General features: G+C 45.2%; 2 protein-coding genes across 7 annotated transcripts in view; both read left to right on the top strand.

Annotated features, from left to right (window-relative positions):
• The window catches only part of CLYBL (citramalyl-CoA lyase), a 179,892-nt gene that overhangs the window by 15,820 nt on the left and 138,454 nt on the right, over positions 1 to 25,618 (top strand). For 4 of the 6 annotated variants that reach the window (XM_068395369.1, XM_068395366.1, XM_068395365.1 and 1 more), the window contains exon 1: positions 13,398 to 13,528. The exons of the other annotated variants lie outside the window; for them this stretch is intronic. In XM_068395369.1, coding sequence (XP_068251470.1) covers positions 13,431 to 13,528 — 98 coding nt within the window. In that variant the 5' untranslated portion in view covers positions 13,398 to 13,430. Of the gene's footprint in view, positions 1 to 13,397; positions 13,529 to 25,618 lie in introns of those variants that run through there. 6 annotated transcript variants of the gene reach the window in all.
• The window catches only part of PCCA (propionyl-CoA carboxylase subunit alpha), a 566,570-nt gene continuing 542,851 nt past the window's right edge, over positions 1,900 to 25,618 (top strand). The window contains exon 1 of the mRNA XM_068395362.1: positions 1,900 to 1,905. The gene's annotated coding sequence lies outside the window, so the exon portion shown is untranslated. The remainder of the gene's footprint in view (positions 1,906 to 25,618) is intronic.

Below are 25,618 nucleotides of genomic sequence, written 5' to 3'. Positions count from 1 at the left end.
GATTGGTGCTAATTCTAGCTAATACCGAGTTATTTTAATAGATCAATTTTTAAATCGAATCCCAATTTTCTTTAGAAGTCTAGCCTGTTTAAGATAGTGCTATGCAACTGATAAACCATGTCGCTGCATTTTAAGTTGCATTCCAGTTTCCATTCAAAGAAACATAAATCATAAGTAAACACAAAGGGATCAGCGAGTAAATAAGTATTGTGACATACATGATTTTCTAACAAAAACAGTAAAATTAATCTCAAAAAATGTACAATGAAGTATAGAAAAGCTTAAATATATATCAGTGGAGATACTCTGTCCTTCTGGCTAGCAATAAGAAGTGCCAAATTTAGTGTAAAAGCTATATTTAGTTACAAAGCAACACGCTTTAGTGGTTACAAACTGAGAATTAACCTTTCTCCAAGAAAATAACTAAAACGTTTAAATGCGAAAACAAGATTCAAGTTAATTATTTAACTCAACATTTCCCTCTTGGTAGTTTAACTCATTATTTTAAAATAAGTGGCTTAAAAGATTTCATCCTGCTGAAAGTCATCAGTAACTGAGGTACCTATGAGTGAAAATACGCATAAATGCAAACCTGACATAATGATCCAGAAATTCAGCCAAGAACGTGATGTCAAGAAAATGGGAGGATAAAATTTTCAGTCCTGTCCATAAACATTTGGTATATGGGACACCCCACAATGAAATTTAATTACTTCTTCTGCCGATAGGATCACAAGAAAAATGTTGCTTCAGGCATCAGCAGAATGGGATATGGAGGACAGGATGGAGAGCACCTTGGTCATCGCTCCTTTGCAACAAAGACACTGAGTCCTGTTGGCCCTTGATCCTTCAAACTTTGAGACGGACACCATCGTGGTTCCTCTCCATCTGCTGGTCTCACCAGAAGCTGTTCCTGTAAATGCTAATTCATAACCTTTCATCAAGCTGCTTTGAAAAAACACTGCTTTCTGTTGCTGACTATTTAAAAGATCAATTTGGCAACAGTTAGGCTGCCTGATTTTTATATCCATTCCCCCACAAAAGGAGTCTGTTAACAGTGCTGAGTTTCCCAGAGGTGGTCCTTCTCCAGTAGCTTACTTGACAGCATGGCTAGCTGGCTCTTCCTCATCTCCTAGCCAGGATGAATGCCAGGGCAATAGAGACAAGTGCTTGGTACAGTGCTGCCAGACCAAGAAGCAAATCTCGGGGTGCTCCAGTGCTGTGCTGTTTGTGTGCCTGGTTTGACCTTGCTGGGTAGCTTCTTTAGGTTTTAACCTCTCATGAACATGGGCTCCTCGTCTTCAGCAGGTCCATAAGCCAGCAGTGTAACTTAGAAGTAGCCTATTAGTAAGTAGAAAATGAATTTATGGCTGGAAATTTTGCTGGGTGTAATGGCCTGTTTCCCCAGTTCCCCCTTTTCCCCACGGTTATTTCCGAAGGTAGCCCTATATGTTTTTGTCTATACGTCCTGAGCCTCCAGGAGCCTCCTGCTAATCACTTCTGTCATTGAAAAGCCCAAAAGAGGATTTTTCTGAACTGGCCGCCTAGCCTGCTGCTCCCTGCCAGAGGCATGGGGATGTAGCAATGAGGGGTGCATAATGGATGAAAAACCAGGATGATGGCATTCGCCTCCCCAAAATTATTAACGTGAACAGGCTACGGTGCACCCTGGCCTCTCTTCCTCTCTCTGTGATCTGCCATCTCCCTCATCAGGCTCTGGGGTCCACGACCCTGCTTGGGTGTTCACCGTGACAGCAATGAGGCTTTATGTATTTATTGAACAGGAACAGCCAGTGTAAAGGATGCTGAGGTAAAGGCTCCGTGTTACCTGCCCTGTGTGTCCGCCTGAGGTCCAGATTTTTAAATATGCTATTTCCTTGTCATCCTTTTCAAGTAGAAATCCAGGTTTTGCCATCTCTCCCTCACGTGCATCCACCGTGAAAGATTAGCACAGTATATAGGTTTTTCCAGACCAATTTTCAGGACAACTTGGACCTTTTTTTTTCTGTGATGTTTCTAAAACTGGCAGAAGAACTACTTTTTTTTTAAGCCTGCATACGCTGCAAGGAGTATTTTAAAATAAAGATTTTTTTTTTATCTTTAAGCGTGTTTAATGCTTGTATAAGGTGCCAGATTTTAATTACAGTTGGCATTTATAAGCGTGGTGCTGGCAATGGCAACCATATTGCTGAAAAAAGGCATAAATTTTGACACTGGCAATATGGGAACCCAGCATATGAGACTGTAAACCTCATTGCTTTCTGTTTTAATATACTAGTTTAAGGGAAGAACTTTTAATGGTTAATATTTAATTAGAACATTTAGAGTTCGATATAAAGTTGTTCTAATTTCAAAGTATTTAGTAATTTAGGTCCTATCAAAGATCAGCTTAGGTAATAACTTCCTATTAAACAGCCTTTAAATAAGCATGCTTAAAGTAGGGAAAATAAGATGCTTCATTACAAGAAATGAGGTTGGCATCTACCAGGTTTTCCATTAAGTTCCAGGTCACAGACAAATAAAGGAAGTATGTTAGGAAAAAAAACCTTTTTAAAAATAATTAGGGAGATGTCTGTTTTGTTCACCAGATGGAAAATCAGTAGTTGTGGGTGGTCTGTGCTGGATGGGGCATCTCACAATTGGCAGAACTGTGTCTTTAACTTTTAAAGTCCTGGGACAAAATGTGAAAGTAGTTGACTGTTCAGAATGCTCTCTCTCTGGATACTTAGCATGCTTTTAAAACCAAGATTTGGTGAGTTTTTGACTTTTTTTTCTAAGAGTGCTCAAGCTGTTGTGTCTAGTATTAGGCCAATTGGGTATATTTTTGGTAGCTGTTTAGCGGGGCTGTTGTCTTTTGTGCTTATGCCTGTGTGTGCCTGGACTTGCATGCACACAACTGAGATGCCACAGCTTTACAATTCTCCATTAGCATGTTGTGCACATGGTTTTCATAATATTGTCAGTGTTTGCCGTGTTCAGGGTGTACGTAAACTGTTGGTTAACATAATTTGTTCCTTTCCTCTAGTTCATTCTGTTTTAAGGAATTTAAATCTATTAATTTGCCAACATACTAAAGAAAACCAAGTTACAACCTTATTTTCGCAAACAAGAAGAAAATCCCCATTTTAAAATAATTCAGCTGTTTGCAAAAGTATTAAAAATCCATAGTTTTATTTTTTTAAAATGCAAATAAATGAATCCAAATGTGCATGTGTGAATAGTACGTGTACACATACGCATATTAAATACGGTCATTTATGAATGTGTTAGAATCGTCTTGGTGCAGTTTGTAACTTTGTTTGCCATTTCAGAACTGATACTGTCTAATTGCCAGATTAATTTGAGAAAACAATATTTTGAATGTGGAAGCCAGGTTAGAAAATCTTTGTATTCACGTTAAGAATAACAGATTTTATTAGCTGAGCTGCAATAAGAATGTGTGCTGTTCAGCAGTGACCTCTCAAAGAATGAGGCAGAACCCATTTATCGCATAGGAGGCAATTGCTTTATATTTACGTTACTTTACAGACAATTTTTTTGCAGTTATCTATATGAATGGTCACAGAGAATTGTATGTGTGTGTTATATCTATATTGTAGCTTGTGTTAAACCGATCCTCACACTTATTACGTAGAAGCATTCTGGAAGATAAGTGAGGCACTCAACTTAGTGCCTTCTTTGTAAAATCCCTTTTGCTATGCATGACATGTACTCTGTATTTTTTTCCTTGCGGTAAATTATAAAGCTTTTTTCTTTCCATGAATCTCCTTCCAAGAAAACACATACAGCCTAATAGCACTTGCCTAGAGAACCATGCATTGCCTCCACTACAAAGCCGTGTTTTCATTGAAGAGATAATTATAATATGGTTTAATGTTCTTGTCAACCCTGAAACACTGTCCCTAAAGAGTGCTATTCTGGAGGATGTCTTTTTGAAGAGAGTTGAATGTAGCTAAGAAAACATACATATAGCCACACATTTTTCTGATAAACCAAGACAGATTTTTAATACAATATGTGCTCTCTGAAAAGAATTATACGTTTTCTAAGGTGTTAATTCAGAACTGCATCTTCCTCCAGATTTCACTGTTAAAAATACGGGAAATTTGCTTGGATTTGTTTATTTTGCTTTCTTCTCCCCCCTCCCCCCCTTATATTTATAGATTTTAAATCTATACAAGGACATAAATTCATAATAATAATTAAAATGCTTTTAATGTGCTTTGAGGCACAGACTTCAGATGAGTAAAAAAGCCCAAACTGGAACACAAATGGTTCTTCCCAGGCAACAAACACACTTGGCTGTTGATATGCTGTAATTTTCTGCTTTACTTAGTAAAAACAGCACTTACTTAGTTGTTCCATATCCCCCCCCAGCACAGATGCTACTCAGTCTGTCCATTTTCTGAGCGCCGAGCAGGCTGTGTGCACGTGCGTGGACGCGCGTGCGTGTGTTTTAGTGCGACTCAAGTCAAGTTTTCCCCGTGCATGCCGTACTGTTCACAGCATCTATTTGTCACTGCTGCTAGTTTACCACCAGCCCAAGACAATGGTGCGCTGGAAGCGGCTGTGGCTGTGAAAGTCCTGCTTAGCACTCTCTCCTGCAGATGGCAAACGTTTCCAGGTGCAGCTTTGCAAAGCATCCAGCTGACCTTACAGACCAGGGCGAGGAGAGATAAAAGCCGGACGGTCACACTGGTTAAGACTGCAGCCCGGTCGAACAAATCTTTAACATCATTTTAGCTGTATTGTCTTTTGTAGCGATCTGGTGGTTGTGAACAGTGTCTGGTGCTGCTAAAAGCTACGTAGTCTGAAGCAAAAAGCCTTTTAGGGAAATGAGATCGCAGGCTGGCTGAAGGCAATGCAAAATTCCCCTTGGCCTCAGGCCATCTGGGATTTCCCCCTTGGGTTTCAAAGCCCAGTTAAAGGCTGGTAAGTAAGAAAAACGTGTTTATCTGCCACAGCACAGAAAGTACATACGACCAAAAAAATCCCCGAAAAGCTAAGGACAACACAACTCTTTCACTGCTTGTACGGCGAGCGTGAGACTGTTGGCGTAGACAAGGAACTGCATGGCTCAGCACAATGCAACCTGACTGCTGAATCGGGTGCCTGAGATCTTGAATTTAATACCTAATTATTTTTAAGAGCTACTGTTAAATGAGGAATATGAGCAAATATGTTAATTAATTGAAAGGCATTTTATTAAGTATTTAATTAGCGTAATTCTAGAGAGGTAGTACAAAAGAGGCACAATACCTGGCAGAAGCGTATCATTTGAATCTTCATTACAGTCATCTCATCGTTAGCAATCCATTTGCCTGCTATAAAGTCAATGGGATTATTTTTTTCTTCTTCTTGGAGGAGGAATTACAAAGTAAGGCTTTAAATTAGTATCGTAAATAATCTCTCTAGAGAAACTTCTCACTGCAAAAACTTCCTCAACAGGCAAGTGTTAAAACGTTTCTGGTGCTGCACAGTTTAAAAATATCCTTGAGATTTTTCCCCTCAGGTTTATATATTCAAGTTCGATAGCCACTGTTCAAAGAATAAGCAAGTGTTTCTGGCAGAATTAACATTTTGTAGTCATGTCAAGTATGCTTTGGTTCCCCCACCATTTTCCTTTTGTTTTGTAGTGGAAGGAAAAAATAGCCTAAAAATACAAAATCTTAGTTAATGAATGTAGATGCTAAGTGGCATGAAAAGAAATTAAAAATACCAGTTTCCCATTGCCCCTTCTTTTCATATCTTTGAATTTGTTACTACAAATGTTATTTTTAGAGTTTGTTTTCTTTTAACAAGATGTGCTGTGTTCCTACCTAATCTTTTTTTATGCAACTCAGCACCTAACAGTTTGATGGATATTTCTTAACTTAAATCTTGGGTTTGGGGTTGTTTGGTTTGTTTTCTTAAACTACTCTTTTTCTTTTTTGAACAAATAACTTCTTGTGGGATTAAATATCTGACAAAAACATATAGGACATATCTGACAAAAACATATAGGACTTTCCCAATAGGTGAATATACATTTTGTAATTATATTTCCTCATTTTTTTCTGGCTAACTATTCAATTTATTAAAAAAAATCTTTTCTATTTTAGCTACAATGATGTCACATATAAATCCACTGCCACATTACATGCTGCTACGATCACAGCTAAGGCTTGGTGATCTCTGTCCGACAGACAGGTATCTTTGCTGTTGTATGTACTCACAAATTTCTCAGAGAAAGACTGTGTGGCGGGATACTTGCAGACGGCCCATTTTGTGCAGTCCTCCTCCCGCTGCCCAGAGCCACACTTGCCAAGGCAAATGTCCCTGCTCAGCTCTTGACATATCCTTAATATTCCACTCCTCTTTTCCATGTAATTTTGCAGATAAGGAATTGTTAAGCTCTAAACACTCTCGGTGTTTGTTTAAAACCAGCTTGATTTCTAACACCTAGTGTTTTTGAAGGCACTTGATTTCCAGCTTTCACATCCAAATGTTGAGATGGAGAGAGCAACTGCATGGAAGGCTGCATTGGTGCGTGCTGATGACCAAATCTTGTTTAAGTGGGTAAATACTCTCTTTAGCCCTATTTCTTCTGGAAATTCCCATTGGTTGCATATTATTGCCGTGAGACATAAACTGATTCACTAGTATTTTCTTGCCTTTTAAAAGACTGGAGCAAAAATTTTGCTGAAGTTCTCTTTTGATAATTTCATTATCACTATTATTATTAACCTTGTTTTCTTTTATGATACTGGCATTCATTCAGTGTCTGTATCTCCCTGCACACTGCATTCATATAAGTATTTTCTCGTAAGAGGAGAATGCAAAGACATGGCAACAGCTCAAGACAGCCTCATTAATGCTGGAAAGTAAAATATTCGGGAGTTAGGAAATGTCAGAATTAAGATAGTGGATGCAATTGAAATTCAGGCCCCTTATATGTTTGCATTATAGTGTAGTCTTTTAATTTCAGGATCATACACGGGTTTTTCCACAGAACCCCTGCCTCAGTTAGTGAACAGGATGGACGATGCTGAGTTAATGAGCAGTTATTCAATATTTTGTTTTCTCCTAATTTTTCAATGTGTAGCCCTAGGCCTTATTTACTGTACACTACTGAAACCCTGCTGTGAAGACAGAATTGTTAATTTCCTCATGAGCTTTTCTATGGCACTTATTGCTATAAATATCTGAATGCTTAACAAACATTAATTAATTTATCTTCAGAAAACTCTCACGATGAAAAGGGCTGGTATTACTACTGTTTTACAAATAGGGAGCTGAGGCATAGGGAGATGAGAGTCATGAATGTCCCATTAAATTTGGGTGCTCAGTTGTCAGTTTACAGTTAAGGAGGTAGAGATATGTATTTCAGCATTCAATTTTGAGGCACCTTGCCATCAGAGCAGAAAAGTAGCGCTAGGTTAGATAAATAGGCTTTCTCTAATGTTATTGTGCAGGGAGCACTAACACTAATAGCTTTTACGTGGGGAAAAAAAGAAGCCTTGGGCAAGCAAATTCTCTTTACCTGCACTCTTTTACTTTTAAATGTCCAAAGAGTTTTAATTCTGTGCCAAGTAGAAACTTCTAAAGAGACCCGCAGAGCATCATGGCTGCGACTTCGCTACACTTGAGAAGAGCTGGAAATATTTAGAAGATACAGTGAGCAGCAAATCACCTAAACCTAGACAAGGGGAAATACTGCAGAATGCCATTCCTTAAATCCCAGCCTTTTCATAGATTTAGTATCCTTACTGTGGGTTTCAGGAAAGTGCTTTCTTCCACACAAGATTCAGAGCTCTTAGCCCTTTACTAAATAGAGTCACTTACCTAAGCCCTTGCTTCCAAAAGCATTTTGGAATTTGATTTAATTAGGTAGGACCCTTCCAGAAGAGTGCAGAAACAAAAATGTAGATGAGTAGGTAGAGGCATTCACTTGGTAGAGCTCAGACACAGTTCCTGTCCTTGCTCCAGTTAGTTATCCAAGTAATTGGTATTTAATCAAGTATTGGTTAAAATAAGAAAGTAGTTTTTAGATGCGTCTTCATCAGCTGGCCTCAAAGGTCACGCTTGGGCTAGTTTGTATCGTCTCCCTCAGATCCAGTCAATATGTAACTGCATGTCAACCAGCACTGCTTCTGCAGTGTGTCCCCAGGTAAGGGCAAGACCTTAAAAAACCTTAAAATGAACACATAAACAAATAAACAAAAAACCTCCCAGGTTCCTACAGATAATAATCTTCCTTATCCAGTCATGATTCAGATCTGTCCCATAAAACATCTCTGCAGGAATATATTATTGAAGACAGTTTCATAAGCTGTGTGCCCCGAGGGCTGAATTTGGATTACACAGAAACATCAACTTGGCTATTTCCTAACTTTCTGTTAGTTTGCCTCACAGTCTTAGCAGTAGTATTTTAATGTGGTTTTCACAGATTGCTAAGAGGATGTTTTAGCCTGAAATGATACTGGACCCCACATGGTTTGTCAGCATGGCTTGTGAGCTGGCGAGCACTGAGCTGCGGTGGGCAACATGCAGGTAGTACTGCAATAGGGCACTTATCCATATGCATATGGCACCAAGGTGTTAGGTGCTGATATGGTGTCTGTGTCCTCTACGCAGGCGTTACACCTGCTTAGTGTGGCCTGGTGTCACTGAGCCACTGCCCTTGCCACCTTTGTCCCCGGAGCACGGTCAGTGCCCAGCACCGCCACGGGGAGAGAGGGGGCCATGCTGCTTCCTCAGCACAGAGCCGACAGGACCCTTGTCCTCATAAGAGGTGGGGTCAGAAAACTGGACTGCAGGGAGTGGAAGGAAAACAGGGATTGTAGTGCCCTTAGGGACGCTTTCTGCAGCAGCCTTTCATCACAACATGAGTATGAGCCCCCAGTACAAGCAGACCTGCCAAAGTCCCACTGACTTACTGTCTAAAACAATTGAATTATAGTTGGTGGTACTATCATATTTTCTCTGGTTTGGGGGGGGGGGGAATCTCTGCAACTAAAGATGCACAGGTGTATCAGGGGCCGTTGCAGGTGATGTGATGCTGTCTGCTGCATCTCTGTCTTGTCTTGTGTCTTCCTCCGTGCATTGTTTCAGTCCCACTCCCCTTCTGAGGCTTCTCATTTACTTCAGCCATCTTGCCTGGCCAGGTGTAGCTTTCCTCTTAGGGCTCAGCATTTAGAGGAAGGTTTTGGGGAATGCATAAGCAAAACGCCTTCTTCTCACGTTTTCCCAGAACTGCTGGTAGCCACCGTCATGGGGCAAGAGGTTTGGGGTCTGTACCTGAGCCATGCTATGGAGCTCCCTCAAGGGGACAGGGTACTGCACAGTCTGGTCTGACCAAGGGCTGCAAGTGGAAGGACCACAGCAAAACACTTAGATTATTATCATCTTAAATTAAACAAATCTTCCCTGCCTATGTTGAATTGCAGTTTTTCAGAGGTTTCTAACTTGTCTAAATTTGGGTGATTTCTAATGAGCATGACAGAGACATACATAAAATACAAAACACTCCCAGACTTCCAACTCCTTGCTAAGTTGGAAGTAATTTGAAAAGGAACATTTTTAAAGGTCTTGGTAATTTTAACATTTAACAGCAGAAGGACCCCACTCTTTGAAATCACTTGTTACTGGTGTAAAGTTCCCAGAACTTCAGCCTCAAGCGGACATGTAGCACAGGCAATTCCTGTCCCTGCCGTCAGCAAAATTATGTGTGACTGAAAATGAGGAGTGTCTGGCAACTTAGTAATAGACCACAACATGATCCTACTGTAGATACGCTACTTCCATGAGCGAAGGAGAATGAGGAGACTGATGTTATTGTGTTAATGGAGAGATAAAACTTTCTGCAGGGTTAATTGGTAAAAATGTGCACTTTTCCAGTCTGCTTAGGCTGCAAATTCCAGAAATTTAGCAGAAAAGAAGGAATCCAAGCTGTAGGCGAGCAGACAGCCCTCTCCAGTGCTCAGGTGCAGATCTAAGTAAATGTGGAGGTTGAGGGTTTTTGTTAACAAAAAGACCAACGTTGCTAATGCGGACCCCCTGCTATTGGAACACCAGAAGTGTTGGACTAACAAATTAGCACACAGGAAATCTGCAGTTGCAGAAAAACTCTGGTCTCGTGATTGTAGCAATTGTTTACATCTTTCTACAGCAGAAAGGCTGTTCAGTCGTGTTACATTACAACCTTGTGTTCAGATAGTGGGCGCTCACATTATTGTCTTTGTGAAGATGAGTTGTCACTTCTCTGATCTAGGTTGCTTTCACAACAAAGAGGCAGTAAAGCTTTCTGTTTGAAACAGCAGAAATAGAAGAATTTCTTTTGGTGCTAGGCTGTGCAACAGTTTCCCTTGTGTGAGCCCTAAAGTTTAGCCTTTACTAATTGGTACTGAAATGAAAATTAATCAGCGTGAGGGAAGCGAATTCACAGCTGAGTTCTAATTATTGCAGAGTAAGTAAGCAAAACTGTGGTTGGGCTGTGTGAAAGCATGGCATAAGAGTGTAATGCTTTGACTGAAATATTAACTGGGACCAATGTCCCAAAACAGCTCTGTGTGTTTGCTCTTACCAGCAGCTGGTAGCTAGAGGAGGGTCGTAGCTGTGCATTTTGGAGCCAGCCGTGCTGGTTGAGAATGGCGCCGCTCGCCGTCTCACCGCCGCTCCAGGAGAGGCGATTGCTCCCGTAGGTCTGCCTCGGAGAAGTTCGATACGCACTAATGGGGCTCACTGTGCCTGGAGCGGGGTCGGGGGCGCTTATGCAACTCCTTCCCACCAGCATGGTTGCGGAGGCAATCGCATCCAGCTTGTGGGTGATCCCAAGCACCCCAGGTTGATGCCATCTCAGGTTAGGTTCAGAAGAGCCCATCTGCCTGCAGCCTTCAATCACCAAAAGCAGTAGGGGTCCTGCTGGCAGAGGTTTTATGGCTGCTGCTTAGCACAGTACTCCCTGGAAAGCATTTCGTGTTCCTGTTTTCCCTCTCCCTAGCTGAAGTGCATAGGCTTTCTTCCCACATGGGTACTCGCTCAATGGCAACAGATACCTAATCAATAAAAGTGGGTTTTTTCCATCTTCTCCCTGAAGAGTAAATTCATCCACACTCCTGTTCAGATACCATTAGAGCTGGCTGAGAATTGTAAAGCAAAATATCCAGAGTTTTGGAAAATGATACTTTTTTCCTTCTTGATATTTCTGTTGTTTAAAGAAAAAATAATGATTTTTTTTTTCTTTGTTTTTCTTTCTTTCCTCACTCTCTCTTCCCCATACTCTTTCTTTTTCTAGTTTGCTTTTGTGAAAATAGAGGAACAGTAAAATGAAAACCATAGACCAGTCTGTGCCTGTATTCTTTGCCTTCCAATTTTGACTGAAATAGCGAAATGTCAAAGCTTTGACAGTGGGGTTTTTTTATTAACTCTTTCTTCATACAAAAAAACTCAACCAGCTGTAGTGAGTACCAGCTTCACAGTACTCTTGGTGGTTGTTTGTAAGCAGCAGTAAATAACTATGAAATTCTGTAGCAGCATTACATAGGCTTGTGTCCTTCTGGTTTTCATAGAGGTCATGGGGAAACATGGTGCTGAACTCGTACCCCCTGCACAGTGTGGAATTACTGTTATTGCCAACTTCAGCTGTTTCTGTAAGGAGCAAAAGTGACCACAGCTGAAGCTGTACAGAGCAAGAAAAGATCGTGCCTTTTGCAACCTCTTTTCTGATAGGCTTGTAAGGATTTTATTTGAATTGGCAAATGGTGATAAATGCTGATTTTTACCAAAAAAAAATTAAAGGACTTAAAAACTTGAAAATCTGATGGCAAAAATACAGGTGTCCATCTGATTCTTCAGCATATGCTTGTTTCCTCTCTCCTTCTGTTCTGGAACCATGGCACTGTCTTTGCCCTCCATATTTAGAGGGACTGAGGCAAGAGAAAACAAGAAAGGCTGAACTTGACAAAAGCTGTACTTGGTGATTATCTTTGGCAAAGCTAAACTCTATTAACCATTTTTTTTCCAATAAAAAGTAGAAATTAAATCCTACTGTGCCCATTGGAAACTTTTTCCAAAGGAAGGGTTACTGATGAGCTGTTCTTCCACAATTGTGCTGGTTTCTCCAAATAAGAACATCGCAGTGTGTTTTTCTCAAAGTGAGTGTAATTTGCATAGCATGCTTTTGGGGGTTTCTGCTGCCGCCAAAGCGGCATTAAATACTCATTAAAGTACTGAGCAAGTCTAATCCAAAGCCTTGTTGGCTTCAATGCAGGCTCATAAAATGTGCAGGTTTGCACTTGCCAGGCAGCTCCAAGGGAAGCATGCTCTGGGAAGATGGGTTTGGTGAGTGTCCTGCTATCACAGAGCTGCCACTGAATCGGGGGAAGTTTGGAGAAGATTCCCATAACTGTGGGCAGAGGCATATATCCTCTGGTAGCAATCCTACCTGCCAGAGCTGCGAATGGAGCTAGGGGCCAGCTCTGATGATGATTATCCCATCCCAGTGGGCTGCCTGAGCCGTGCGACTGGTCCTGGTGTCACATCAGGGACAGCTGGTGTGGGTTGGTGTGACGCCATGGCTGCCCTTCGCCTTGTGCCTACAGAGGTGCTGGGCTGCTGAGCTGTGCCGCCCACCAGCCCTGCTTCTCGGGAGGAGGGCCCAGTGCTTGCCCACCCCCCAGCATTTCCATCTCATGTGGACTCTGTCTGCAATGGGTGAAATCACGGTGCTGCCACTGCTTTCTGTGGGGCCAAGGTTTTACCTAGTCTGTTGTAGGCACTGAGCAACCCAGCTGCCCGCACTGACACAAGGGCTCAGGCGACCCTCTGCCAGCCCAAGTCAGGAGGTGGCACATGCATCACATAGGCAAAGTCACATGCCTGGGCGATGCCAGCTGTGGCTTTTCCTACTGGTATGGAGCCACTTGGGCTGAGCCCTGCCGGGGGCATGGAGGGGCCATGACTGCCATCGCCTCCCCCTGGCAACCTGCCTCCTGGCAGCTGTGAAGCCAGTCCCTCTTTTGGTTGGCATATGCACCCCACACCTGGAGGAGTGTGAAATAGGACATGGCAGCACTATAAGCATCTGTGCAGCTGTTTGGGGGCAAGAGGTGTCTGGCGGCTGCTCCTCCTGGCTCCTGCTGCTCTAGCTCCTCAGTGGTGGCAGACTTGCTGCTGGTGGGGCATGTACCCTGTCCTGTACCCCACCTGCACCTTCAGGGTTGTCTTCTTGCAGCTCACGTCCTGCTGGTTGTTTTCCCGGCCAAGAAATGGGGGTGGCTGCAGCGGTCTGCTAGCAGGTGCGCAGGATGGATTTGGCCCTTTGCCCTGTGGGTGGCAGGGCCCGGTCTGGCCGCCCCATCTCTCCAGCGCTGGCAGCCAGCCCTGGTGCTGCTTTGCTTTCTTCCTCCCCGAAGCGGCTCTCTCAAGCAGCTGTTCTTGCCTGGGGGAATATGTTGTCTGTCCATCTGTCCATCCATCTATGTAGACAACTGGTGAGTGGGGCGATCATGCAACAACGTTTCCGATCCAGATCCATCCCATTTCCCCGGTGAGTGTGGGGCAGTGTTTCGACGGGCATTGCAGCTGCGAAGGCTGAGCCCCCCATGGTGCCGTGGGGTGCCGGACAGGGGAAGGAGGAGGAGGAGAGCCTGGGGGTCTCCGTGGGGGGACAGGCGGGGTCCAGACCCCCTCCGCCGTCCCGCCGCCCCCACGGACCTCCCGCGCAGGGCCGGGCCTGCTCCCACAGAGCCCCACGAAGGCGGAGGCGGCTGTGCCGGCTCCTGGCGGCGCCACGCACGGGGAGACCGGTCGCGTCCTTCCCCAAACCCGACGTGCCCCCGCTGGCTCCCGCCAGCCCGGAGGGGGAAGCTCGGCCAGCGGCAGGAACGCGAACCTCAAACCCCGGCGCGGCCGCGGCCTACCCCGGCCCGACCCCACGCCCGGCGCAGCCCCGGCCGCTAGATGGCAGTGCTGCCCCAGCGGAGCGGCGCAGTTGGCGGGGCTGGCAGGGGGCGGGGCGGGGCGAGGGGCGGGGCGGGGTTGCCCGCTGAGTGGTGCGGGGGGCAGCGCGAGCGCCCGCTCCCCCCCGCCCCCCCCCGCCCCAGCGCCCCGGGGTGGCACCGCCCACCTGCAGCCGCGACGGGCGCGGGCGGAGCGGCGGGGCCGGACACCGGCCTGCCCTGCCCGGCACCGGCCCTGCCCCGGTCTGCCCTGCCCGGCACCGGCCTGCCCTGCCCGGCACCGGCCCTGCCCCGGTCTGCCCTGCCCGGCACCGGCCCGCCCTGCCCCGGCACCAGCCCTGCCCCGGCCCGCCCTGCCCCGGCACCAGCCCTGCCCCGGCCCGCCCTGCCCCGCCCGGCCAAGGCACCGGCCCCGGCCCGCCCTCGCCTTGTGCCGCGGAGCTCTCCGGGAGCCCGCCCGTACCTCACGGCGCTCTGCTCACCCCGCGGGAAGTGCCCCCTACGCTGCTACTGCCGTTATACCAAGCAGGATATGTAAATGTATGTAAAATATACCGTCATATATGTGTATTTATATATCATTTTATCCTGTAAAAATATACACCTGCACAATTAATTTCTTCTTTGATCCCAGAAGCTTCTTCCATCACTTTAATGCTATTTTCTAGGGCGCAACTGCCACAAATACTTTACTTTTTATACAGCCTTTATTGTGAAACATAGAGTGTTCCCAGCCAGTCATGTAAACAGCAACAATTTAGTACCTCTATCAAGACAGCCGTGCTTTTACGACCAGCTACGCAAACTTTAATACCGAGACTGTTCCCAGCCTGCGTGATGAAGAAGTAGAGACAAAATGTCAAATGATACTGTCTAAAAGACACCGTGGGCCTAAATCTCTCATGGCGTAAACTGAGACACTGGCGTTTAATCCAAAGGAGTTGCACCAGTTTATTACAACATAGAGTTAGGCTGGAGAATTTTAAATGTGACTGAAGTCACACAATATTCAGGAAATTCCTCATTTTCTGTTGGAAAGGAAGGAAGGAACGAGTCTCTTTCAACCATCAGGTTGGTGAAATGCTGGCTGGTTGAGGCAGCCCTGCTTCTGCTGCTCGGTGAGATGTTCAGAGCCTACGTGCGAGAGTGATTCATCTCTGCGCTTCTTAGTTGAGATAACAGCATCGCAGACCCGGCTGTTAAGGTTGACCTGTACACTGCATAAGGACAACAGATGGAAATTCTGGTTTAGAGCCACTGCAAAAAAAAAATAAAAACATGTTCCAAAGGGAAAAGGAGCTTGTATTTCTGTGTTTGAACCTTTGATCTTCCTTCACATCTGAAGGGAAGAGTAGACCTTTTGCTGAAGACACATGGTTTTGCATCTGTGAAAACACAGCTGTATAGAGCAAAACAAAACTGGTGCAAAACACAATGGTTTTGCTGTGTCAGTTTAGCTGTTGGCGTTAAAATGCTTTAGAAATAGTGGGGGTTTTGAAGAACCTTTCAGAAAGTCTCTGTCTTTACACAATTGTTTGCTGAGATTTTGCTCTGTGGATTTTAAAGTGCGTCGGTGATCAAGAAGCAGCTGCTACCTATATATTTAAAGCGAACTCATGGGAAAGTCTGGCATTCTCTCACCAACCCTATTTTAACAGTTTTCTAAAAAAATATAAATTAAAGCATCAAAATTTACAGGAAAATCCACGCTGTCAAAATAACCTTGATTCAGAGAAAAAATAATCCATATATCATTAAGGCTGCAATTCTTAATGCTGTACATGCAATATACACCTATTTCACAATAACATACAGCCTTTCCAGAGTTGCCCCAACGCACCCCCCAAAAGTAAAGGGATGTCACCCGGTGTCCCAGTCACATCTGAGCGTGATGGCAGAGCTGCTCTCCGATGCCTGCCTGTTGTCTCCTGCCTCCCCGCATTTGCAGCAACACATCGCTGTCCCAGCAGTGTCTCCAGCAGCCCCTCTGCCTCACTGCGTAGCCCAGCACCTACCTGTCCCCCTCAGTGCCTACCTGTCCCCCCGTCCCAGCACTGCCAGTTGCTCACTTGTGTCAGGAGCCTGTTCGTTTTACACCTTAGATCTCTACTCACTCCATTTGGTTTATTACGAAAGACAAAGATTGGTGCTAGAAATGAGGAAGGCTGAATGTGCAAATGCAAAATTATTTTTTTAAATAGAAAGAAATATTCTCGTATTTCTTAACCACCCGATTCCTTTTTGGGCAGGGAGGGAATCTGACTCTGTTTTTTAGTTCTTGACATCAGCACAACAATGCTTTGCTCTTAAAATATATCCGTCCTGGAGCCTTACAATAAATTTTCAAATGTGTTTGGGTTCCTAAACATGCAGCTGGTGCTTAATGGGATTTTCAAAAGAGCATAAGCAGGTTAGACATCCTCCCATCCATTGAAATCGGTGGGATTTATCTACCTATCTCGCTCAGTTGCTTTTGAAAATCCTGCCAGGTGCCTGTCTGCATCTTCAGTTGCCCTGGAAAATCTGGTCCCCATCTATCCCTGTGACACCCCCCCTCCGCTCCCGTCTCTGTCTCCCACACTCTGCCCTGTATTGATGCCGGAGCCTCCTCCTTTGTAGTTCCTAACACCAGGGACATCCCTCTCCTTTCCCTTTACCAAGCTGGCTCTTCAGCTGGTTAAAGGCTCAGTTGAGCAGCTATGAGCGTGCCCAGATTTTTCAAATTAGTTTCCTTCTCCTCCTAATGATTTTTAATTCTTTCTTGGTGTGGTTTTGACTGTGTAAAGCATTTGCGGTTAAAAGACTTGGTGTGAATGTGAGGGGAGTGCACTGTTACGTCTCTCTGTTAGGTTTTGTGTGTCTCTAAGGCTGAATGTGAGGAGATGTCATATTAATTTCCTGATCAGCCTGTCTCTCCCCGTCTCCTGGAACAGCAATGTGGTCAATGGGTTTTATATTTAAAGTCAAGGGAATTAATAGTTTAATTTCTGTCTCGACCACAGATAGGGGTGAGTTGCTGGGTCTCCTCGTGCAAGCAGTTCTCCATCTGTAAAACGGATCCACGGTTCTCTGTTTGCATGGGTATGGAGCACGGGTAATTAATTAGTGTTTGTGCAACCCTTTGCGAATCCTCAGACAGAAGGTGCTAGAAGGTGCTGTGGGTTGGCCTGGGGCTGAAGAGGCTCACCCCGGAGCCCAGCTGCCCTCGAAGCCCCATGGGGCGAGGACGCGAGCTGCGGACACAGAAGGCTGCTGGCCAATTCCTTCGCCAGAGATATTTTCCATTTTTTTCAGGGGAAAACAAATTGGAAAGGGAGTTATCGGTGCGAACGCCTCCCTCGCCGCGCGTTGCCTCCTCCTTTCCCCAGGAATAACAACAGCTTCATTAGCAAGCTGATTAAAAAAAAAAAAGAACGAGAGTATCGAAATATTAATAATAATAATAGTTCGGGTAATGGAGAGACAACAACTCTCGTCTCTGCCTCATGCAGAAAGTTTCCTCTTTGAAGTGGTTGCTTCTCTCCTCCACCGCCGGGAGGGAAAGGGGGAACTATTGTCGAGATCTAAAGCCAGCCAGGAATGCTGAGCTGATGGCTTTCCTGCCTGCCCCCTGCCTGCCCCCTGCCCTCACCCCTGCCCGCACCCCTGCCTGCACCCCTGCCCACACCCCTGTCTGCCCACACCCCTGCCTGCACCCCTGCCTACCCGCACCCCTGCCTGCACCTGCCTGCCCCCACACCCCTGCCTGCCCCTGCCTGCCCCATCCCTACCCCCTGCAAGCCCACTGCCCACACCCCTGCCTGCCCCCATCCGCATCTCTGCCTGCCGCTGCCCGCGTCCCTGCCGGCACCCCCCGACCCCCCTCACTGCATTTCGCGGCGGGGTCGGTGGGTGTCACCACAGCCCCGGTTTCCCGCCCGGCGGCGGCGCGGGGCGCGGCGGGCTCGGCCCCCCCTCCCTCGCGTGGCCTGAGCCCTGCCGCCCCGGGGGGGGATATATGGGGGGGTACCCCCAAGGGGTAAAGATCCCCACCCCCCCACCCCACGTAGTGTCCAAAAAAGAGAAGTTTCCATCCAGACCCACGCAGCCGGAGAGGGTTTTAAAGGGCTCAGTGCGGTTTGGGGGGGGTTTACCGAGGGGGCTGTCGAGTTTTTCCCCGCGGGGGGAGGGTACACCCCACCCCCCCACCCCACCCCCCTTTTCCCGAGGGCGGCGGGCGCCCTCCCACTTGGGCTGAAAAACCGGCTGCTCAGGACGGGCGCGATTCCTGTCAGCGATGGAAATGCCACGGGTAGCGGTGAAACACCGGTTATTTGGGTCCGTCCCCCCCCGCCCCGGTCTGCCCTTACGCAGGTGCGCAGGTGTCCGCCTGCCGTCGGCAGCGAGGGCCGGGGGTATTGACACGGGGCTGAGCATCATCAGCGAACGGGAGCGAGAGAACTCCTCGCCCGGCTTTGTAAGGCGGCTATAAATGCATTTTGTTCTTTTAAAAAATATACGCTCGAACCACATTTTCTTTTTCCCGTGAAGTTTCTTGCGTATCTCACGGGTACAGTTTCTTCCCCGTCCAGGATTATTTTCCTGGAGGATTATGAGTTCTCCTTCTTTTCCTTAAGGGAAAAAGCCCAAACCCAAAGATAAATACTTTTAAACATATTTTAATGTTATGGGCTGTCGACATTTTGCAATGTATTCCCAGTCATTTGCAACTTTCAAAAGCCAGGCATTGTTTCTCTCAACTTATTGAAATGCACAGATATGTTAAATAGGAGGGGGGGAAAAACACCCCGACTCAAATGACTTCTGTTTCGCTGCATATGCAAAGAGAGGACAGCTTGACTCTTCCCTCTGCGTTCGTTAGTCACATCCTCTTGGCCATTGTTTTGCTGTTTGTGCCGGGAATCCAATTTATTTAATGGTAAAGAGCCAGGGGTTGGTGTGGTTTTTTTTTATTACTCCGCTCATTCTGAGCTGATCTGAGAAAGCAGAAAAAATATTCACCATTCCAAGGGGCAGCTCCCAAAGAGAGCTCCAGTCGCCTTGTGGGAGGCATGAGGATCTCCCAAGTGACCAGATACAAAATATACAGCGTTATTACACTTGCTAAGTCATTTTTTGTTGTATGTTTAATTTTTGAAGGTCTTAAAACCCCTCCAGTGGATAGGTGGAGAAAACTTTCCCATTATTTCAGATGCTGGGCTGCACGTACAGTACTTCTTTTCGTAAGCCTTAGGAGGTGGTCCCCCAGCTGCTGTAGGTTGCCTGTTTCTTGAAAATCCTATCTCAAGTCCCCCTGAAAAGCTGTTTGTAGCAACAGGCCTATTTCCAATGTCAAGAAGGGGGACACACACACATCATTTTCAAATTAGGTTTTTTATTTTTTTAGGGAAACAGAAACAAATAGGCTCCTTGTGAGAAAGGTGTGAGCTGCCTAAATTAAGAAACCGTCCCGCCTTTGAAAGCTCCCAAGTCCCAAAATGATTTTATTAAAAAGGACATTGTGGACCAAATTTCTGACGTTGTTATGGCAACAGAAATAGTTGGGTGGCAACGTGGGTATCCAGAACGTCAAGATTGTAAGAAACCAGCAAAATAAGGACCGTGTTTTATCTGGAATAACTAATTGAACTGTGGTGGCCAAGTCTTATACTTCTTTCATTCAGGGCAATCCCCGTTTTCATCTGTCCAGCCATGCTGACAGTGCCTTGAGGAAGGTGCCAGCAAGGCGTTGCAATATTTATTGCCCTTAAAAGCGACCTGAGCTTTCAGTTTGTTATTTTTGCCATTGACATCCTGGAAGAAGGATGTTTCCTTGTGTTTTATATTTACTCCTTCTTCCGTGCCTCCAACTTTTTTTTTTTTTGCTGTCTTTCTGAAGCGACATGTGCTCTAATCCCTTTTTGTCCCTGTGCTCCCTACCTCGCCTGCCGCAGGACTGTTGGCAATCCCCCTCCTGTAAAAATAGCCCAACGTGCTCCTCTTAAACCTCTGCGATATTAAAATTTCGCCGCCGCTTTCATTTTGCTCTCGTTGAGGGAGCCCTGAAACAGCAGCCCCATCTCCCCTAGTTTAGAAACAGCCAAAGTATTTGGGAAGCTCGCAGGTCCCTACTGTAACACGCTTCAGAGACCTTTTGTACAGCAGCCGAACGGGATGAATTTGCCAAGTTTCAAATTTCAGGGGCAGGCAAGACATTTGTAAGTCGGTGTTTTTGTTATTCTGGAAAACTTCTTTGATTTGCAGGGGTTTTGGTTTTGGGGGGTTTTTTTTTACCTTTAATAAAAAGGAGATGGAGTGTGACATTAAGCAATTTTACAGCATTAGCAGCTTTGGGCTGTAAACAAAGACAAACGAATCCCGCTTATTTTCAGTCTCAGAAGTTTGCTGTCAGTTGGTTCTAAACTGGGGACTCGATCCTATGGGACGTTATTCAAGCAAAACACGGCTTGAAGTCTCGGAGAGTTGTGCCTGAGTAAGTACCCTGGAATCAGCCCCTCTGCCTACTGAAAAAGAGAAGTGCTGGGTATCTCCTTTTAAAGATCTTTTCTGCAGTCGCACACTTCATCCTAACACTTTTGATTTGCTTTGAGATTGCCTTGCTAAGACAGCGTTCTTGATGCAAAAGCTGGAGAGAATAAGGGAAATCAATGTTTTTTTGAGTAAGGCTGCTTTTTTCTTTGTTAGTTTTTTTTAACTAAAGAAAAGTCTCCTCCTCCAAATAAAACAAAACAAAAAACCTTTTATCAAAGCATCTGATTTTAATTTGATTTGATTTTTGTTTTGAGGTTCCTGAAAAAATTAAAACATATTCCCCCAACGCTTCGAGCTTCAATTTTCAGCATTTTACAATGTAAGATTATTTGACAATATTTAATTGGACATGAGGGTGTAATACAGGAATTTCCGTTATGTGATGGATTAATTGTTTTGCTAATACTTTAAAGGCTGAGATCCAAACATTTTTCCGTTCTATTGCAAAATTAACTGCAATAAATCTGTCAGACCCAATTATTCATTTAAAACATTCCACACTGATTAAATCTGCACATTTGCCTGCGTGCGAGTGCGAGCGAGGGAGAGGAGGTGTGTGCGGAGAGGGGAGTCCAGGTTTACTCCCTCTCCTTCTCAAAACCGCGGCGGTGTTAGAAACGAGTCCTTTAAATTTAACCTGGAAAATGTGATTAGCTAAATAGTCTAACGAGAGGATGAAGCATACGTGGACACACGTCCCTGAGCCTCGCTGCCGTCCCTCCTCCTCACTGCCAGGTCGGGACAGGCGGGAGCGTCACGTTTGGACGTTTGATGCTATTTGAAAAGATCATATTTTACTTCTGGCGAGGAGGGGGATTTTTTTTGTTTTTTTCTTTAGTTTGTAGATGTTTTCAAAGTCTCTAAACAAAGTCAGATGTGTTAACAGTCTTATTAACAATGTTAAAATGGAATTAACAGCTTGTGGATACCTCTGGAGTACAATAGCATGTCAGCCTACCCTGCCCCCTTATAAATCGCGTCCCGCTGTCTTTCTTTTGTTTCGTGCCCAATCAGCAAACTAAAGTTTTGTTGAGGCAGAAGGGCAGTTCAAGTGTTCCTGCTCCGGTGGAGGCAGGAGCGGCGGCGGGGTTCCTCCGAGGCCCCGGCGAGGCCTCCGCGTGAGCGGGGAGAGGGACTGACCCCCAAACCTGCAGGCAGGGCTTTGCTGACCTGCCTGCCTCCATGACTTCTGCCGTGCTGGTTTTGTCAGTTTAAAAGGCTTTACCGAGGCTGTAGTTTACTTTTATGGGCCTTTCAGCGTGGCTACAGAAGCTTTTGTTTATTTAAGATGTAGTGCAGTTCAGATTTCTATTAATCTTCATATAACTTCGGTGGCTTTGCTGCTTCCGTAAAGGTTCATTGCCGAAATGGTGCCGCGCCTGGTCTTAGGCAGCCAACGTCAGCTGGGTAATTACGTCGAGTTTGGGGTATTTCAGAAACAATCCGCCTCTGAGAATGGAAATTAGCACCAACACATGCTGTTGTTTAACTCGATCTCACCATAATTTGGGTTCTGCACTAAGGCAAGGCTTTTCTTTTACCTTTTACTCTCTTAAGTTTACTTCTTGCAGTTGAACTCTTTAGAAACGTCAGCCAGCTGATTTCAGTGCTAAATGTATAATGAACATTTAATGAGATCTAATTTTTTTATGGTGGCTAGGATCACCCTGGGTTAATTTGCATAGAAAATTTATGTAAAGTGAGAGGCATTCCCCATAAGGCAAACACTTCTATGTTTTGCTTTATGGTAATTATATTTTTACTCCTTTCATCCAACAATCCCCAAGTATTTACTGTTCCTCATAGAAGTGCATAGCAGTACAAGGCAGACACGCATTTCAAGCCCTTCCATAGGTCAAAACCTGCAAGACACAGGCAGGTTGCAGTTTGCCCAAGGGCTGCAGAACAGTTGCAAGCCCAAAATAGAGAAAGCCGTCCCTTCCGTAGCCAAGTACAGGCCCCATGTGTCCCTGGCCAGCCCCACACACTGCCCTCGTCCCACCCCGCTCCAGCTCCCTGGCCACACAGCCGCCCCACCAGACACAGAAAGCGCCTGCTGGAGATCATAGAATCATAGAATAGAATCATAGAGTGGTTTGGGTTGGAAAGGACCTTAAAGATCATCTAGAGATGTGCCTGCCCATGGTGATGCTCAAAAACGAGCAGTCTCCAGGTCTGAAGGCTGCTGTCTGGAGCAATGGTTTTGTCTCTGGCAGCCCCACATGCCGTGCCCTCTCTGAAATAATTTGCCCAAGCTGGGCTACACTCTTCCCCCGTTTTCCTCATGCTCCCCATGCTGGCTCCCGCTGTGTCCCCACATGTGTCCTGCAGCCCAAGGTGCTTTGCTTTTCCTTTCCACAGGGGTAGCAGAGGGATGTTTGGTTTCCAGCATCAGAGCTGCAGCCAGACCGCCTGGCCCTGCTTCCCTTGGTCCCCTCCCATGTGTGCACGTCTCTCAAACCCCAGCTGAAAACCCTGCCGCTCTCCTTTCCCTTCAGTTTACGCAGCTGTTCTCTAAGTGGAGAAGATGTTACCAAATACAATGCAAACTGATCAGTAGCCCATAGGCCATTTGCCTCTGGTGCACACCGAGCATGGCTCACCCTCGCCACAGCGACACAACACGAGAATGTTTCCCTTTTCTGAGGATTGTGTCCCCAAGAAGGTGTGAAGTGATGAGGACTGAGTTCAATGCATTATTTTCTTACCTAACTGATACAAAAACTCTCTCACAGGGAAACTTGTACCAGTTTTGCATATGTAAAAACCAGTATCTAGTCTTAATAATGAAAGAACCAGGGTGATAAAGACTGAATTATAGAGGGATAAAATGTCTGTTATTCATAGTATAGCTCGCTTTACCGTGTTGTGAAAATATTACATTTAATAGGCCATCCAATAATATTCTAGTAATTCAGCTTATTTTAAATGCCCTGTGCCTATTTTTACACTCCAAAGATTTTACATCACTTCAAAATTCTACAGATAAAAAGATACATTTTCATCTTATTTTGAAGCTTATGAAATGGATTAACAAAGAAAAATTTGTAACCAGGTGCTGGTTTATTTATAGAGGGAAAAAATAAATGCCCATTTTTGGGAAGTGTGTTCATTTTCATGCAACATCTGCTGAGAGAAAACATCTTTTGTTTGAGTACTAGGAAATTCATAAATAGATGTAGTGTTTGTTGAGAAAGTATGTTTTGTTGATGGAAATTGTGGATTACAACAATTATGTCAATACTTTGCATTTGTTGTCATCTTTCAGAAATAGGGCATCTCAAAGTGCCTCCGATAAGCAGCTCTCCCAGGAAGGGTCTGTAGGGATGCTGAGGCAAGCTCCACCGGTCGCCTTCTGCACCGCAGTGCTGTGCTCACCATCGGCAAGCCCCATCACCTGGGATATAGCCTGCCCATCAATTACATATACCGTGCCACTGTTATTATTCCTGTAAATCTCATTTATTTTAGTAGCAGATCGGTGGCAATGGAGGAGCCCATGAGCCGTGTCTGAGGGGCGCAGAGTAGCGGGGCAGTCCTCGCCAGCGTGCCTTTACGGGGCCCCAGAGCCCAGCCACCGGAGGTGCTGAGACCTTCCCAGCAGAGCGGCTTTGGCAGAGCGGTGGCTGCCTGCTGCTTCCCAGCTTCAGGCCCTGATGTGGTTTTGTTTGACAGAGGCTTGCTCTTGTCTGCTTGTTTTCCAGATTCCTCGACCTACACTTCCATTTCTGTGATTATGCAGAGTTCATGTTCTTGCTAGAGATCTACTGAAAGAAAATTTAATAATAATCTAATTTTCCTCTTTTTATTTCTATTCTTTATAATTTGTAGCAAATTCCTATAAAAGATTTATATTTTGTGGAAAACAGTGCAGTCTGTTTACTTTTAACGTCTGGCAGTTCTGTGTATGGAGCTATGTGGAAGTTCATCATATGTATCATCTTCTTGGTGAGCTCTCAGTAGTGCACGCAGGAGTTGCATGAGTTTTCCAAAAGAAGAGCCCCACAAACTACACAACAAGTTAAAAAAAGGGAAAGAGTAAGCAAGCCTAGTGCCACTGATATAAAAGCAATTTTAATTGAGAGACTACATTACCTATTTGCTCATCCATTTGGGTCCAAATAATTCTCCTACAAAAATGTAGACTGGACCATCAGCGAAAACTGAAGCATAAGAGCAGAGCCAAAGGGGTATTATATTATGAATCCAGAAAAAATGTACCTACATATTCCATATTACAAATGCAAAGAGATCTGTTGAAAGTAAAATCAAGATACTGCAAAAAATCTTTCCAGGATTAGGCCTTGATAAAATATCTCTTATTTGGAAGAAGTTATGATATTGTGCAGTATAATACTATATTTTGTTTAAGTCTAACACTAGTTACTTGTACTTTTTGGACATATTTCCTGTTGATATGTATGGGGAGCTTCTTCCAGCTGTTGGAGGTAGGTAGGATGGAAAGGAGGACTCAGTTTTAGTGAAGAGTGGCTATGTGAGAGAGGTGGTGGTCACTTGGTGGCTGGAGCAGAGGATGGGGCAGATTCAAACCCCTTGGAGAAACCCGTTCCCCAAGACCTCGGAAAAGGCCCACAGATGTCCCTGACCATCTTTCCATTGCTCTCATCTGCAGGAAAAGCAAGTGTGTGGCTTTGGGGCAGAAGGAGAATAGAAGTGTGATTTTCACTTCCCATAGAAGTGTGGTTTTCATGGGTGCCAGGTTTGGGTTTCCTGTTCCTTTGGGTGAGCTGCAGATGGGCTGGCGTTGGGGTATGTGCCAGGGGCAGAAGTTGCCAAGGACAGAAAGTCCCATCCTTCCTGCAGAGCAAAAAGAGGTGCCTTGACACAGAAAGCACCATCCTGAGCAGTGGGGCACAAAGACGCTTGAGAACCAGATGTTGTCCGCGCGTCCATCCACCTGGTGCTCAGCCGGGTGGAAGGAGACACCTGGACCAGACTTAAAAACTCCTGGGGACTTTGCGAGAGTATTCCTGGGTTTCACCCCTAAACTTAAAACCCACCTGGCTAAGCTTTTCCAAGGCAAATAGTTGTGTTCATATTCTGTGTTCATCTGTCTTGGATGATCTATTTATTTACCTTTTCCGTGCCAGGCAAGTTTTATTGAAGACATCCTGCAGGTTAACTAG

This window comes from Nyctibius grandis, chromosome 2, assembly GCF_013368605.1.
Source record: "Nyctibius grandis isolate bNycGra1 chromosome 2, bNycGra1.pri, whole genome shotgun sequence".
Classification (NCBI taxonomy): domain Eukaryota; kingdom Metazoa; phylum Chordata; class Aves; order Nyctibiiformes; family Nyctibiidae; genus Nyctibius; species Nyctibius grandis.
Note: the sequence above shows the minus strand (reverse complement) of the source record. Positions and strands in the feature narration are given on the sequence as shown.